The sequence below is a fragment of the Mustelus asterias genome, chromosome 23 (assembly GCF_964213995.1).
Source record: "Mustelus asterias chromosome 23, sMusAst1.hap1.1, whole genome shotgun sequence".
In the NCBI taxonomy this organism is placed as follows: domain Eukaryota; kingdom Metazoa; phylum Chordata; class Chondrichthyes; order Carcharhiniformes; family Triakidae; genus Mustelus; species Mustelus asterias.
Genome location: NC_135823.1, coordinates 16,902,444 through 16,916,423, shown reverse-complemented (window position 1 = coordinate 16,916,423; position 13,980 = coordinate 16,902,444). Strand labels below are relative to the sequence as shown.

Here is a 13,980-nt window from a genome sequence, read left to right as displayed (position 1 = left end):
AAAACTAGAGGGCATAGGTTTAAGGTGAGAGAGGGGAGAGATACAAAAGTGTCCAGAGGGGCAATTTTTTCACACAGAGGGTGGTGAGTGTCTGGAACAAGCTGCCAGAGATAGTAGTATAATTTTATCTTTTAAAAAGCATTTAGATAGTACATGGGTATGATGGGTATAGAGAGATATGGGCCAAATGCGGGCAATTGAGATGAGCTTAGGGGTTTTAAAACAAAAAGGGCGGCATGGACAAGTTGGGCCGAAGGGCCTGTTTCCATGCTGTAAACCTCTATGACTCTATGACTCCATGAGTCCTTTTCAGGGGAGATGTTTCGTGGAGTCATGCGACTGGTTTAGCCAATCGGGCCAATGTACACGAATCCTGGGACTGAGTGAAGGCTCTCCCAGGCAGTCTGGAGTCGCAGGAATCAGTAGCATCTTTCTCACTCTCTGTATATAGTTATTCCTGTTGGTAAACACTTCTTTAGTTACTCCATTGCTGGTTGCCACTCTTTCCAAGATATAACACTCACCATCCAAAAATAACCCACCATCCAAAATATTCTGGCCAATAGCTGTTTAAAGTTTATTTATTAATGTCACAAGTCGGTTTACATTAACACTGCAATGAAGTTACTGTGAAAATCCCCTAGTCGCCACATTCCAGCACCTGTTTGGGTACATTGAGGGAGAATTTAGCATGGCCAATGCACCTAAGCAGCATGTCTTTTGGACTGTGGGAGGAAACCGGAGCACCTGGAGGAAACCCATGCAGACACGGGGAGAACGTGCAAACTCCACACAGACAGGCACCCAAGCCGAGAATCGAACCCAGGTCCTTGGCGCTGTGAGACAGCAATGCTAACCACTGTGCCACCGCTAAATCTTCTGATCTTCTGATAATTCCACTCTTTAATCCCAAGTTTCTGCCAATGAATACGACATATTCAAGTTTGAACCAGTCCCAAACCAAACACACAGTTCAAACTCCGAACAACATGGCATCAATTATTACAGAGGCTTTTCTCCAAGAGCTTTTTTTTTCTGGGACATTTATAGGTCAAACTAACACTTCATTCCTAGATTACAGACTGTTATTTCTTTCTGGCCACTGGAAGGTAATGAGAGTTCAACATAACAATACATTCATGTGTCCTTTTATAGGAATGAGCTTTTAGCTTTTGTAGCAATCCGACTTCTGAGTCACAGTGTGTGCTGTTCAATCCATGTCCCAGACAGTCCCAGGGCTTGCAACAGAGTTTCCAGTGGGATTATTTGGGAATGGTCAAACAAGGGTATGGATGAGGAAGAGATAAAGCCAATGGTGGGGATTCCCAAACACTGGGACTTCCTCCTTCATCACCCAAGCACTGTCTGGAGACTGGCATGTTGACTAAGACAATAGTCAGTCTCTTAGTTCAGAAGGGAGGGGGATTGCCAGGGTCCTTTCAGGGTGGGAAAACTGACACTTTTTTTTCTTTATTCTTTCGTGCGAGGTTGGTACATTAGAAAGCCAGCATTTCTTGCCCATCCCTAATTGCCCCTGTAATTGGCCTACTAGGGTTTGCAGTCACATGTAGGCCAGACTAGATAAGGACAGCAGATTTCCTTCCCTAAATGACATTAGTGAACAGCTGGGTTTTCATGACAACTGACAATAATTTCATGGTTGCGATTACTGAGACTAGTAGCGGGATTTTGCACACCCCGCTCCCTCCCCCTCCTGAGGCATGCTTTGCAGTGGCGATGACCCCACCCCATTGGTCAGCAGTGGGATCTTCCAGTCCCACTAATTTCACTGGTGTTTTCTGTGGCTCTCGTCTCTACCATCAGGCAATCTGCTGAGGGGTCGGGGGGGGGAGGGGGGGGGGGCGGGGGGTTCACCATTGGCGGGACTGGAAGATCCCAGCGGCGGGAAGGGCTGGAAAATTTTGGCCAAGCTTTTAATTCCAGATTTTGAAGCGCCCTCTACCTTAGTTACATTTCATCACAGCCTAATGCTCCTTTCAAGTTAGAAGGCTTCCAATTGGACAGCCAGCCAGCCTGCCCCCTGCCCATTAATTGGCCACTTTGAGGAAAATGGCAATGATTGGCTGTTTCCCACAGGGTGCAGGTCTCTGAGCCCCATTTGAGCTATGACAGGGTTCAGAAATGCACAGGGGAATCCTGTCCTAAGAAATTGCCAATACTGTTTTGCAACCTCATCTCCAGCCCATACCTCCTTCAGATAGGGATCTTCTGGGGGTATTGGTTTGACGAGCAAGGCCTAAAGACTCTTCAGCTGGATTCATTAAATTTCAATTTGCATTCTATCAATGGACACATAATGATTCAATGAAATCCTGAACTGGAAAATGTTTTTATCTTAAACTCGGGCATTTACATTTTGTTTTTCCAAGAAGCACTCATCCTTATCGTTCATAAGTTCATAAGATTTCGGATATGGTATAGCTATGGATATATCTATAGATATGGTACTAATGTCCTCCACCGTGAAAACTGAGGCAAAGGGAAGTTAGCTCATCTTTTGTTGCGTATTATTACTTTATGTAGAGTTGTAATAATTTGATAGGTAGTTAGAGTAGAATCTCCAGTAAGTGACTAAGTATAGAAACATAGAAACTGGAAGCAGGAGTAGGCCATCCGGCCCTTCGAGCCTGCTCCGCCATTCATTCTGATCATGGTCATGATTTAGCATCTCTGCCATTTCAGTGTTCCCCACTATTAACTCTCTGGTTCATCTTCCAAAGGACCAATGTTCACCCTAACGACTCTCTTCCCTTTTATGTACCTATAGAAGCTTTTGCTATCCTTCTTGATATTTTGCGCTAGTTTTCTTTTGTAATTTACCTTAGCTCTTTTTATTACTTTTTTAGTATCCCTTTGTTTACGTTTGAACGTTTCCCAATCTTCCAGCCTGCCACTGGCCCTTGCAATATGGTATACCTTAGTTTTTGTCTTTATATTGTCCTTGACCTCCTTGTTTAGCCATGGGTGTTTTTTACCCCCCCCTTACCATCTTTCTTCCTCATTGGAATATATTTAATTGAGAGGAATTGGGTATCTATAGTTGAGCAAACCCCACCTTCCTCTAGACTAGGCCTCACCTTTACCAAGCTTGCTTTGCCAAAGGAAGCATCAGAAAAATTGCAGCTAACAAGTTGCACTCTTCATTATTAGCATTGCATCCATGCCAACAACCACCTGCATTCATATAAGCACCTTTTACCATGGAAAGTAAATAGTCCTACTAATTGGATATGGTGTGCAGATGGAATCTCAGCTTTGGATCAATCTGGATGTAGAGATTTTACACAGTAGATTCCATCTTTGTAGATGTCCAGAAAAGAGATAGGAGTGACAACAGGTTTCAGTAGCAGGAGACAAAAAAAGGCCTCAACATTCTTAAGCAGTTTGAACAAGAAGATTGGATATGCGGTACTAAATTAAAAGTAATTCACTACTCAGAGGCATGGAAGTTAGCTTATCTTTTGTTGCGTATTATTACTTTATGTAGAGTTGTAAAAATTTGATAGGTAGTTAGGGTAGAATCTCCAATAAGTGACTAAATATAGAAACTGGAAGCAGGAGTAGGCCATTCGGCCCTTCGAGCCTGCTTCGCCATTCAGTCTGATCATCGGATTCAATATCCTGAACCCCCCCTTTCCCCCATATCCCTTCAGCCCCAAGAGCTATTTCTAATTTCTTCTTGAATTCAGACAATGTTGCTGAGAAATTACCTTCGTTGGTATTATTTTGTTGTTTTAAGGTTGCATCCAGATGCAGGAATTGTGGGATCGTTTGCCCATTATTCATATTATGCTGGATAGTACCAGTCATTGATAAGGTCATGCCCTCTTGGTGCTCCTTTACTCCCATCAGGTCGATGTCAAAAGCTTTCTCGTCCAACTGCAGACTGGAAACCAGCAAGTACCTAAAGCCAGGCAATGATGCCACATTAGTGAGATAATGTTACAAAGCCAGAACATTTAACACCTAATTGCATGCTAAAAAATATACCACAGAAATCTATAAATCAGAGGCTGTGAGTTTACAAATTATTGGCCACACCTTTCATGAAGCTGCGATAATAAATTAACAAACATTTCATTGGCAGTTACAGACTCCAAAACAAAGAAAAAAACATCCACTTCTGACCCTTGGCTCAGGGCTACATCAATCATTTCCAAACTTTATTCCATTAGGATTGTCAAATTTCATAGTATCATAGAAACCCTAAAGTGCAGAAAGAGACCATTCGGCTCATCGAGTCTGCACTGACAACAATCCCGTCCAGGCCCCGTCCTGTAACTCCAGGTATTTACCCTGCTAATCTCTCTGATGCTAAGTGGCAATTTCTTAGCATGGCCAATCAACCTAACCCACACATCTTTGGACTGTGGGAGGACCGAAGCACCCGGGGGAAACCCAGGCAGACACGGGGAGAACGTGCAGGCTCCGCACCGACAGTGACCCGAGGCCGGAATTGAACCCGGGTCCCTGGCGCTGTGAGGCAGCAGTGCTAACCACTGTGCTACCGTGCCGCCCCTTCTGGCATACTGTATTACTCAGCAAGGTGCAACTGGGAAATTACTTGAAACACATTGGGCAGAATGTTACCGTCCCGCCCACCATGGGAATCGGAGCAGGCGAGGGGCGGACAATGGGATTGTCTGTAGACCTCGGGTGGGATTTTACGGTTTCGGGATGAGTGAGACCATAAAATCCCGCCCATTGTAGAATCATAGAATCCTACAGTGCAGGAGGCCATTCGGCCTATTGAATCTGCACCGACCACAACCTCACCCAGGCCCAATCCCCATAAATCCACGCATTTACCCTAGCTAGTCCCCCCGACACTAAGGGGCAGTTTAGCATGGCCAAACAACCTAACCCGCACATCTTTGGACTGTGGGAGGAAACCAGAGCACCCGGAGGAAGCCCACACAGACACGAGGAGAACGTGCAAACTCCGCACAGACAGTGACCCGAGCCGGGAATTGAACCTGGGTCCCTGGTGCCGAGAGGCAGCAGTGCTAACCACTGCTTTATGACAACAATGCAAGATTTGCATTGGAAACTTCCCTCAGGACACAGCGATCGTATCTCCTGAACATTTTTAATCACTGGTGTTAGTGTGGCTCAAGGAGAAGCCCTTTAAGCACTGGCACATCTTACAGTTTCACGTGTTTAAACAGAAGCCTGCTAGTGCATTGACGTGTCTGCGACTCACGCGTCACATACTTTACCTTGAATGATGTGCTTTCATTATCAGTTGAAATTGGCCATTCTCTGGTCCAATCAGACAGCTCTGGCGTAGGACAGCTTTAATACCCAGAATTCGGGAAACCCGTTTATTCTCGTTCACCACATCAAACTCTGTTACCAAAAGGTCTTTGCCATTAGAGTGTAGGTAGAATGTGCCGTTGTAGTTGCTCTCCCCATAATTCTTCGCTGTGGCAAGGGTCTGCATTTTTTAAGAAAGCGTTTCAATAATTAAATCAAATTACAGTTAATTGCAACAAATCAATGGGGGAGCTTTAGACAGGTTTACTGGTAGCTCTCCTCCTCAGCCGTTAATCCAGGCTGAAAGTACAGCACTGAGAAAATGCTGCATTGTCAGGAACGTCTTTCAGAAAAGGAGTTAAATTAAGATTCTACCTATTTGCTCGGGTGAATCTAAAAGTTCCCAGGAACATTTGTGAAATGCAGAAAGCTCTGAGAGTGTCCTGCCCACTAATCATTCCTCAATGCCACAAGATTGGAAGAAGTAGTCCTTTATCTCATTGCTATTGTTAGCTCTTGCTGTAAGCTATGTGCAGATTGATTCTGACTAGATTTTTAAAGCAGAAGACCTGGGCTGGGATTATCTGGCCCCTCCACCCGGGTTTTCCAGTGTTGGAGGTGGCTCGCTATTGGCTGCTGGCGGGATTTTCCAGTCCCGCCCAAGTCAATGGTCATTTGTGTTGCTCGCCAGTCCCGCCGCTGGAAATTCCCACCCACAGGAATATATTGAAATGAATGGAAGGAAACCCAGGTGGGTTCGGTTTCCGATCTCCAATTCCCCTTACCACACGTTTCCCCTTCTGTGTTCGGCCCCAATAAGAAACTAACTGGGGTACTTGACATAGAGCGTATAGATGGGGTGGCACGGTGGCTAGTACTGCTGCCTCACAGCACCAAGGACCCAGGTTCAATTCCCAGTTTGGGTCACTGTCTGTACGGAGTTTGCACGTTCTCCCCGTGTCTGCGTGCATTTCCTCCGGGTGCTCCAGTTTCCTCCCACAGTCCAAAAGACTGTGCTGGTGAGATGGATTGGCCATGCTAAATTCTCCCTCCGTGTAACTGAACAGGCGCCGGAGTGTGGCGACTAGGGGATTTTCACAGTAACTTCATTGCAGTGTTAATGTAAGCCCTACTTGTGACTAATAAATAAACTTCAAATTTTAAAAACTAGATAATTACCTGGAATGTGTAAGGTAAAGCTGATTGGTAAGGATGGCTGAACTGGGAGTAAACTCTCATCTGATCGGAGGAGCCATTCACCTGAACAGAGAACTAGTGGAATATAAAAGGTCAGTGAACATCATCAGTTTTTAATAGCTTATTTTATGAAGTATTTCAGCACTGAAGGGATATTCTTCAAATCTCAAAGTTTTAACACATTAAACCTGATTAATTTTTCAGGTTATCCTGGCAATTAAAATTCTAACAATTAAAAAAATAGCCCACATCTCAGTGAGTTAATCGGATCAACAAATTGTTTTATTAGAGAATATATTAATTAAAGACACTGCGAATAATAGAAATCCGGCTGAAACAAGCACCTGATAAAGCCAATATAGTCTGGCTCGTTAAGTATGTTTGAGGCGGAGATAGATTTTTAATCAAGTACAGGAATAAAGGGCTATGGAGATAAGGTGGGAAAGTGGAGTTGAGGATTATCACAACAGATCTGTCGTGATTCTCAATAAATGGTGGAGCAGACCCGATGGGCCGAATGGCCTACTTCTGCTCCTACGGCTTATGGTCTTAGCATAGCGAACAGAAGTGTACAAATGTATGCAAAAGTTATTCTCCGTGTCCTAGTGGCAAAGTCATCTATGGATTTTCCCTGGCTGCACCTTGGGACGTGCTAATAGGGAATGTGAAACTGAGAACAAATTAGACATTTAAAAAAGTGAGATTACCCCAAGGTGGACCACAGTCTTTGGGCGGGATATTACGGCCTCATTTGTCCTGAAACTAAAATCCCGCCCGCGGTTAATGGATCTTTCCATGGTCCGGCCCTCACCTGCTCCGATTCCCGTGGTGGACGGGACGGGAAAATTCCAGCCTTTGTCTTATCCAGAGAATCTCTATCATGATGTCAGGGCTGAATATACCAAGTGATGCTGAGCTACACTTATCAGGTATGTTCGACATTCAATCCAAGGGGAGGAATTTTATGGCCCCTCCCTCTAGTGGGATTTTCCGCTTCCGCTCAAGTCATTGGGCTTGTGAACGGCTCACCGCAATTTCCAGCCCCACTCCCAGCACAACAGGGCTGAAAAATCCCACCCAGGCTCCGTACTGAGTCTGTTCATCTCAGCTGAAACGCAGTCGTGGCATCATGTCAAAGGATCTGGGCTGGGTGCGGGCAGTGGAGAGACAGGGTTCCCATTTACCATCTGGTAACCCCTCTTGGAAAGTTCACATTGGAGAAGATAAAGCCTGGAATGATCTTAATGGAGTAATCAATATTTTACAGGGTACAAACATCACTATGCTTCATATACCCATAAAGTCAACAATAGAAGGACATAGCCAATGTCGTAATATACCTCTAAGGATATCATAGGGTCAGAGTCATATAGTGCAGAAAAGGCTTTTCGGCCCATCGAGTCTGCAGCGATAATAACTACCACTAAAGTTGCACTAATCCCATTTTCCAGCATTTGTCCTATATCCTTGAATTTTTGATATTTAAAGTGCTCACCCAAATACCTTTTAAAGGTTGTAAGATTCCCGGCCTCCACTACCTTCCCAGACAGTGCATTCCAGACTCCCACCACCCTCCGAGTGAAAAAATGTTTTCTCAAATCTCCTCTGAATCTCCCGCCATTTACCCTAAAACTATGCCTCCTTGTGATTAGCCCCTCAACAAAGGGGAACAGCTGATTCCTATTCACCCTCTCCACACCCCTCATAATCTCCTACACCTCGATCATGTCCCCCCCCCTCCCCCCCTCCCTCAGCCTTCTGTGCTCGAGAGAAAACAATCCAAGCCTATCCAGTCTCTCCTTATAGCTCAAATGCTCCATCCCAGGCCACATCCTGGTGACCCTCCTCAGTACCCCCTCTAGTGCAATCATATCCTTCCTATAGTGAGGTGACCAGAACTACACACACTACTCCAGCTGTGGCCTAACCAACATTCTATCCAGCTCCAACATAACCTCCTTGTTCTTATACTCTATGCCATGACTGATAAAAGCAAGTGTCCCATTTGCCTTATTCACTATCAGCATGACATCACTTGAAAGAAAATGTTTCATGTGATCCAGTCTTAGTTTCACTTTTGCTTTGAGCGGAGCATGTATACACAGCTCTCAATGTCTTTATGTCTATGTATAACTGTTCTCATGTGCCCAGTCTTAATAAATGAACCCACGTGTTTACCCAGTCCCCTATGAGCGATTGTCTCTTGTACAGTAAATAAGCCCAAGGTATTATAACATTGTAATAAAACAACATGGTAAGACAGATGGCAGCAAGATGAAGTACAGATACGGCATGGTGAACAGCCCTGGAACATGCTACACTGCATGAGAAGACCCTTGACATTTTGGCCAACCACAACAAAGTTACAGTCAGGGCCAGAGTGCTGAAAACCAGCGTGCTGACAGTAAAGAAAAGCTTTGGAGACACAGCACCAAGCCAGTGCTCAAATAAAGAGCTGGTGAGTAGTCAGACCCCTCGTGGTGAGATTGCAGTGCTCAGCCAGTCAGTTCTCTGAGTGGGACAGCGCAGTGAGAGGGCCAGTATCGGGTATTGTCTAAATGCTTTTTAAAAGACAAAATTGTACCTGCCTCTACTACTACCTCTGGCAGCTTGTTCCAGACACTCACCACGCTCTGAGAGAAGGAATTGCCCCTCTGGACCCTTTTGTATCTTTCCCCTTTCACCTTAAACCTATGCCCTCTAGTTTTAGACTCCCCTATCTTTGGGAAAAGATAATGACTATCTAGCTGATCTATGCCACTCATTATTTTATAGAGCTCTATAAGATCATCCTTAAGCCTCCTACGCTCCAGAGAAAAAAGTCCCAGTCTATCCAGCCTCTCCTTATAACTCAAACCATCAAGTCCCGGTAACATCCTAGTAAATCTTTTCTGCACTCTTTCTAATTTAATAATATCCTTTCTATAATAGGGCGACCAAAACTGTACACAGTATTCCAAGTGTGACTTTACCAATGTACAACTTTAACGAGGCATCCCAGCTTCTATATTCAATGTTCTAACTAATGAAATCAAGCATGCTGAATACCTTCTTCACCACTCTGTCCACCTGTGACTCCACTTTCAAGGAGCTTTGAACCTGTACCCCGAGATCTCTTTGTTCTATAACTCTCCCCCACGCCCTACCATTAACTAAGTCCTGCCCTGGTTCGATCTACCAAAATGCATCACCTCGTATTTATCTAAATTAAACTCCATCTGCCATTCATCAGCCCACTGGCCCAATTGATCAAGATCCCGTTGCAATCCGAGATAACCTTCTTCACTGTCCACTATGCCATTAATCTTGGTGTCATCTGCAAACTTACTGACCATGCTTCCTATATTCTCATCCAAATCATTAATATAAATAACAAATAACAGAGGACCCAGCACAGATCCCTGAGGCACACTGCTGGTCACAAGCCTCTATTTTGAAAAACAACCCTCTATAACTGTCCTCTGTCATCCAGTCAATTTTGTATTCACTTGGCTACCTCACTCTGGATCACGTGAGATTTGACCTTATGCAACAACCTACCATGCGGTACCTTGTCAAAGGCCTTGCTAAAGTCCATGAAGGCAACATCAACTGCACTGTCCTCATTGACCTTCTTGGTTACCCCTTCAAAAAACTCAATCAAATTTGTGAGACATGATTTTCCACTCACAAAACCATGCTGACTCTCCCTAATCAGTCCTTGCGTCTCTAAATGTCTATAGATCCTGTCTCTCAGAATACCTTCTAACAACTTACCCACTACAGATGTGGGGCTCACTGGCCTGTAGTTCCCAGGATTTTCCCTGTAGCAAGGCGCGACATTTGCCACCCTCCAATCTTCAGGCACCTCACCTGCGGCTGTCGATGATTTAAGTATCTCTGCTAGGAAACCCCCCGCAATTTCCTCCCTAGCCTCCCACAACGTCCTGGGATATACTTCATCAGGTCCCAGGGATTTATCAACCTTGATGTGCTTTAAGACTTCCAGCACATCCTTCTCTGTTATATGTTCACTCCTCAAGTCATCACTATTTATTCCCCCAAGTTCCCTAACATCCATGCCTTTCTCAACAATAAATACTGATGAGACGTATTCATTTAGGATCTCACCTATCTCTTGTGGATCCACACATAGATGACCTTGTTGATCCTTAAGAGGCCCTACCTTTCCCTAGTTACTCTTTTGCCCTTTATGTATTTGTAGAATCTCTTTGGATTCTCCTTTACCTTAGCTGCCAAAGCAATCTCATGTCCCCTTTCTGCCCTTCTGATTTCTCTCTTAACTTGACTCCAACACCCTCTATACTCTTCAAGGGATCCAGTTGATCCCAGCTGCCTAAGCATGTCATGTGCCTCCTTCTTCTTCTTGACCAGGGCCTCAATATCCCGAGTTATCCAGGGTTCCCTACTTCTACCAGCCTTGCCCTTCACTCTAAGAGGAATGTGTTTACCCTGAACCCTGGTTAATACATTTTTGAAAGCCTCCCACTTACCAGATGTCCCTTTGCCTGCCAACAGACTCCTCCAATTAACTTTTGAAAGTTCCTGTCTGATGCCATCAAAATTGGCCTTGCCCCAATTTAGAATTTTAACTTTTGGGCCAGACCTATAGTTCTCTATAGCTATCTTAAAACTAATGGAATTATGGTCACTGGCCCCAAAGTGATCCCTCACTAACACTTCTGTCACCTGCCCTTTCTTATTTCCCAAGAGGAGGTTAAGTTTTTCCCCCTCTCTAGTCGGGCCATCCACATACTGAATGAGAAATTCCTCCTGAATACACTCAACAAATTTCTCTCCATCCAAGCCTCTAATGCTATGGCTGTCCCAGTCAATGTTGGGAAAATTAAAATTTCCGACTATCAGCACCCTATTTTTCTTGGAGCTATCTGTAATCTCCTTACATATTTGCTCCTCAATTTCCGGTTGACTATTTGGGGACCTATAGTACAACCCTATCAAAGTGATTTCCCCCTTCTTATTTCTCAGTTCTACCCATATAGACTTAGTGGGCGAACCCTCGGATATATCCCCTCTCAGTAATGCCGTGATGTTTTCCCTAGGAAACGTTAGTGGCCATAGTGTGGGCCGGATTGATACAGTCCTGTTGCATCGAGGACAAGACCCTAAATGCAACCAGGAACAACATCCATGAGTGGCAATCCCACAGGTCGCTGTGAGCAGTTAAAGAAACCTCCAGACAAGGTTACCAGCCCAAGATCTGAGCATATCAGTAGATTACCTTTACACTTTAGATTCATCGGTTCCATGCACTTATGTAATGCCAACTAAACATGAACATGTAAATAGTTATACTTCTTTGGAAGTGGGGCAGTATCTTTAAAAAAGAAAGGGGGATGTTGTAATATGCCTTTCTTCATAGAAGAAACACATGGACCTCTCATTCCTACATGTACCTCTCATTCTCCCAAATTCCTATGAGCACAATCAGCTCAAACTTTCCTTCACCTCAGGAATCTGCCGAGTGATCTTGGAACTTTTTCTTTTGAATTTTACTCCGTTCTTAAAGTTACAAAGCCAGTGCGCAGAGTGGACCTGGAGTACTGTGTACAGTTTTGGTCTCCCAGTGCACAGAGTGGGTCTGGGCAGATCTGAATCTATCTCCTCGCTTGCTCTAAAAGCCAAATTCAAACTCAGACTGAATCCAATTCATGGTCCCCTCAAGACAGATGTACAAGATCCAAGCTGACAAGATGAGGCATTGCACCCCATCTTGGGCTTGGTTTGACACTTGATCTTAGCCAAAAGGCTAAGTGATCTCTGAGCTGCTTCCAATGCAAGTGTACCCTCCTACGTAAGGAGACCAAAACTGTACACAGTACTCCAGGCGCAGTCTCACCAATGCCAAGTATAGCTGTCGCAGCGCTCCAAAAGCTCGTGAATCCAAATAAACCTGTTGGACTTTAACCTGATGTTGTGAGACTTCTTACTGTGCCCACCCCAGTCCAACACCGGCATCTCCACACCATGTACAGCTGTAGTAAGACTTGCCTACTTTTATACTACATCCCCTCAGGATTAAGTAGTTAGGATTAAATTGCTGTAACAATTTTAAATCTTGTCAAAGCTTCTCTTATGACAATATTTTTAAAATAGCCAAATGTTCAACCAACATTTTGCTTCTAACCTGTGATGTATCCAGCTTATTGATGGTAAATTTGCAATTTGCTCCATAATTAAAATCCTCATGCTTGCTCTGCATTGCAAAAAGCTCCCCATCCAGGATCAAAGTGTGAGGGACCCGTATCTGTACACCAAAGAGAAAGAAACAACGAAGGGAAAGTGGCTTAGTTAGCTGTTCAACATCTTATGAGTAAGCTTGTGAAAGAGTGGTTAACAGTGGCACTGACATGAAGGCATGACCTCAGTATACCTGTAGACTGTGATCGGTGTCAAAGTGCAGAAGGTACCAGGAACCTGCCGCGGTAGATTTATTCTGATATTGTCCGCGGAACTTCAAGGCATCTCTTTTGTTGATTCTCACTGTTGCTTCTGCCTCAACTTTTGCCTGTGATGTAAAACATGGAAAATCTCAGCACTTTCAGAGGCTACAAAAGGCAAATCACAGATGGCACGTATTAGGGAATTAATTCTGAAAGGAATGGAATTATATCTACCTCTCAACCCCCAGTGACCCAGATTAATCTCATTTATCTGGGCCAGCCAGTAAGTTTTGTAAGTTTCAAATACATTTTTTGAAAATGCCAATGCTGATTTGAATGAAATCACTATTATTGTAACAACAAGATTATTCCAACACAAGGATGAGCTTCTTGTATTATGCTATGAATATCATGGTCTAGAAATTAGTGAGTACTTTGCATGTTCCTCTGTTTGCCATTCGAACATAGCTGTCAGTGTGTATTTGAAATGAATATCTGTGCCAAAGACAGGAATGTCACACACACCTTAACTTTTTATCAACTGAAAAAATCACCAAGAATTTCCAGCTTCATGTTTAACTAAAATAAATATTACCAACGCTATTTGTTGGTCAGGCCACGGCTGGAGGCGAGGACAGGCAGAGGCAGGGTAGGGTTTCACTTTTAAATTACACCAACTTATACAAGGTAAATTGGTATGGAGGGATATGTAATGTGCTGTTTCTGCATGATGTGGGAGCAAGTGGACCCCAAGGTGGACCCCAGGGACCATGTCTGCAGTAAGTGCTGGTTGCTGGAGGATTTCCAGCTCTAGGTAGATGGACTGGACTCTGAGCTACAGACACTGAGGCTTATCAGGGAAGGGGAGAGCTATCTGGATAATGTGTATAAAGAGAAAGTCACGCCCCTTAGACTGACTAACTTAGCTGGGGGTCAGGGACAATAGGGAGTGGCTGCGGATGAGGCGGGCAGTGGAGGGAAGAAGGCGGGCAGTGGGGGGAAGAAGGCGGGCAGTGGGGGGAAGAAAGGAAGTAGTTTGCGGGAGGTAAAGTCCCAAGAACCTCAGCCCTTAAATCTGTGCAACAGATTTGAGGTTCTTGCC

At 44.4% G+C, this 13,980-nt stretch overlaps 2 protein-coding genes across 2 annotated transcripts in view; both read right to left on the bottom strand.

Annotated features, from left to right (window-relative positions):
• The window catches only part of LOC144510917 (uncharacterized), a 41,479-nt gene extending 34,208 nt beyond the window's left edge, over positions 1-7,271 (bottom strand). The window contains exons 1-4 of the mRNA XM_078240974.1: positions 7,182-7,271; positions 6,457-6,549; positions 5,241-5,458; positions 3,732-3,925 (exon numbers count right to left, since the gene is read on the bottom strand). Of these exons, the coding sequence (XP_078097100.1) occupies positions 3,732-3,925; positions 5,241-5,458; positions 6,457-6,549; positions 7,182-7,271 (595 nt within the window). The remainder of the gene's footprint in view (positions 1-3,731; positions 3,926-5,240; positions 5,459-6,456; positions 6,550-7,181) is intronic.
• Positions 7,272-12,568: 5,297 nt separating this feature from the next.
• LOC144510916 (apolipophorins) overlaps positions 12,569-13,980 on the bottom strand; it is a 209,673-nt gene continuing 208,261 nt past the window's right edge. Inside the window, exons 34-35 of the mRNA XM_078240973.1 lie at positions 12,869-13,003; positions 12,569-12,742 (exon numbers count right to left, since the gene is read on the bottom strand). Coding sequence (XP_078097099.1) covers positions 12,569-12,742; positions 12,869-13,003 — 309 coding nt within the window. The remainder of the gene's footprint in view (positions 12,743-12,868; positions 13,004-13,980) is intronic.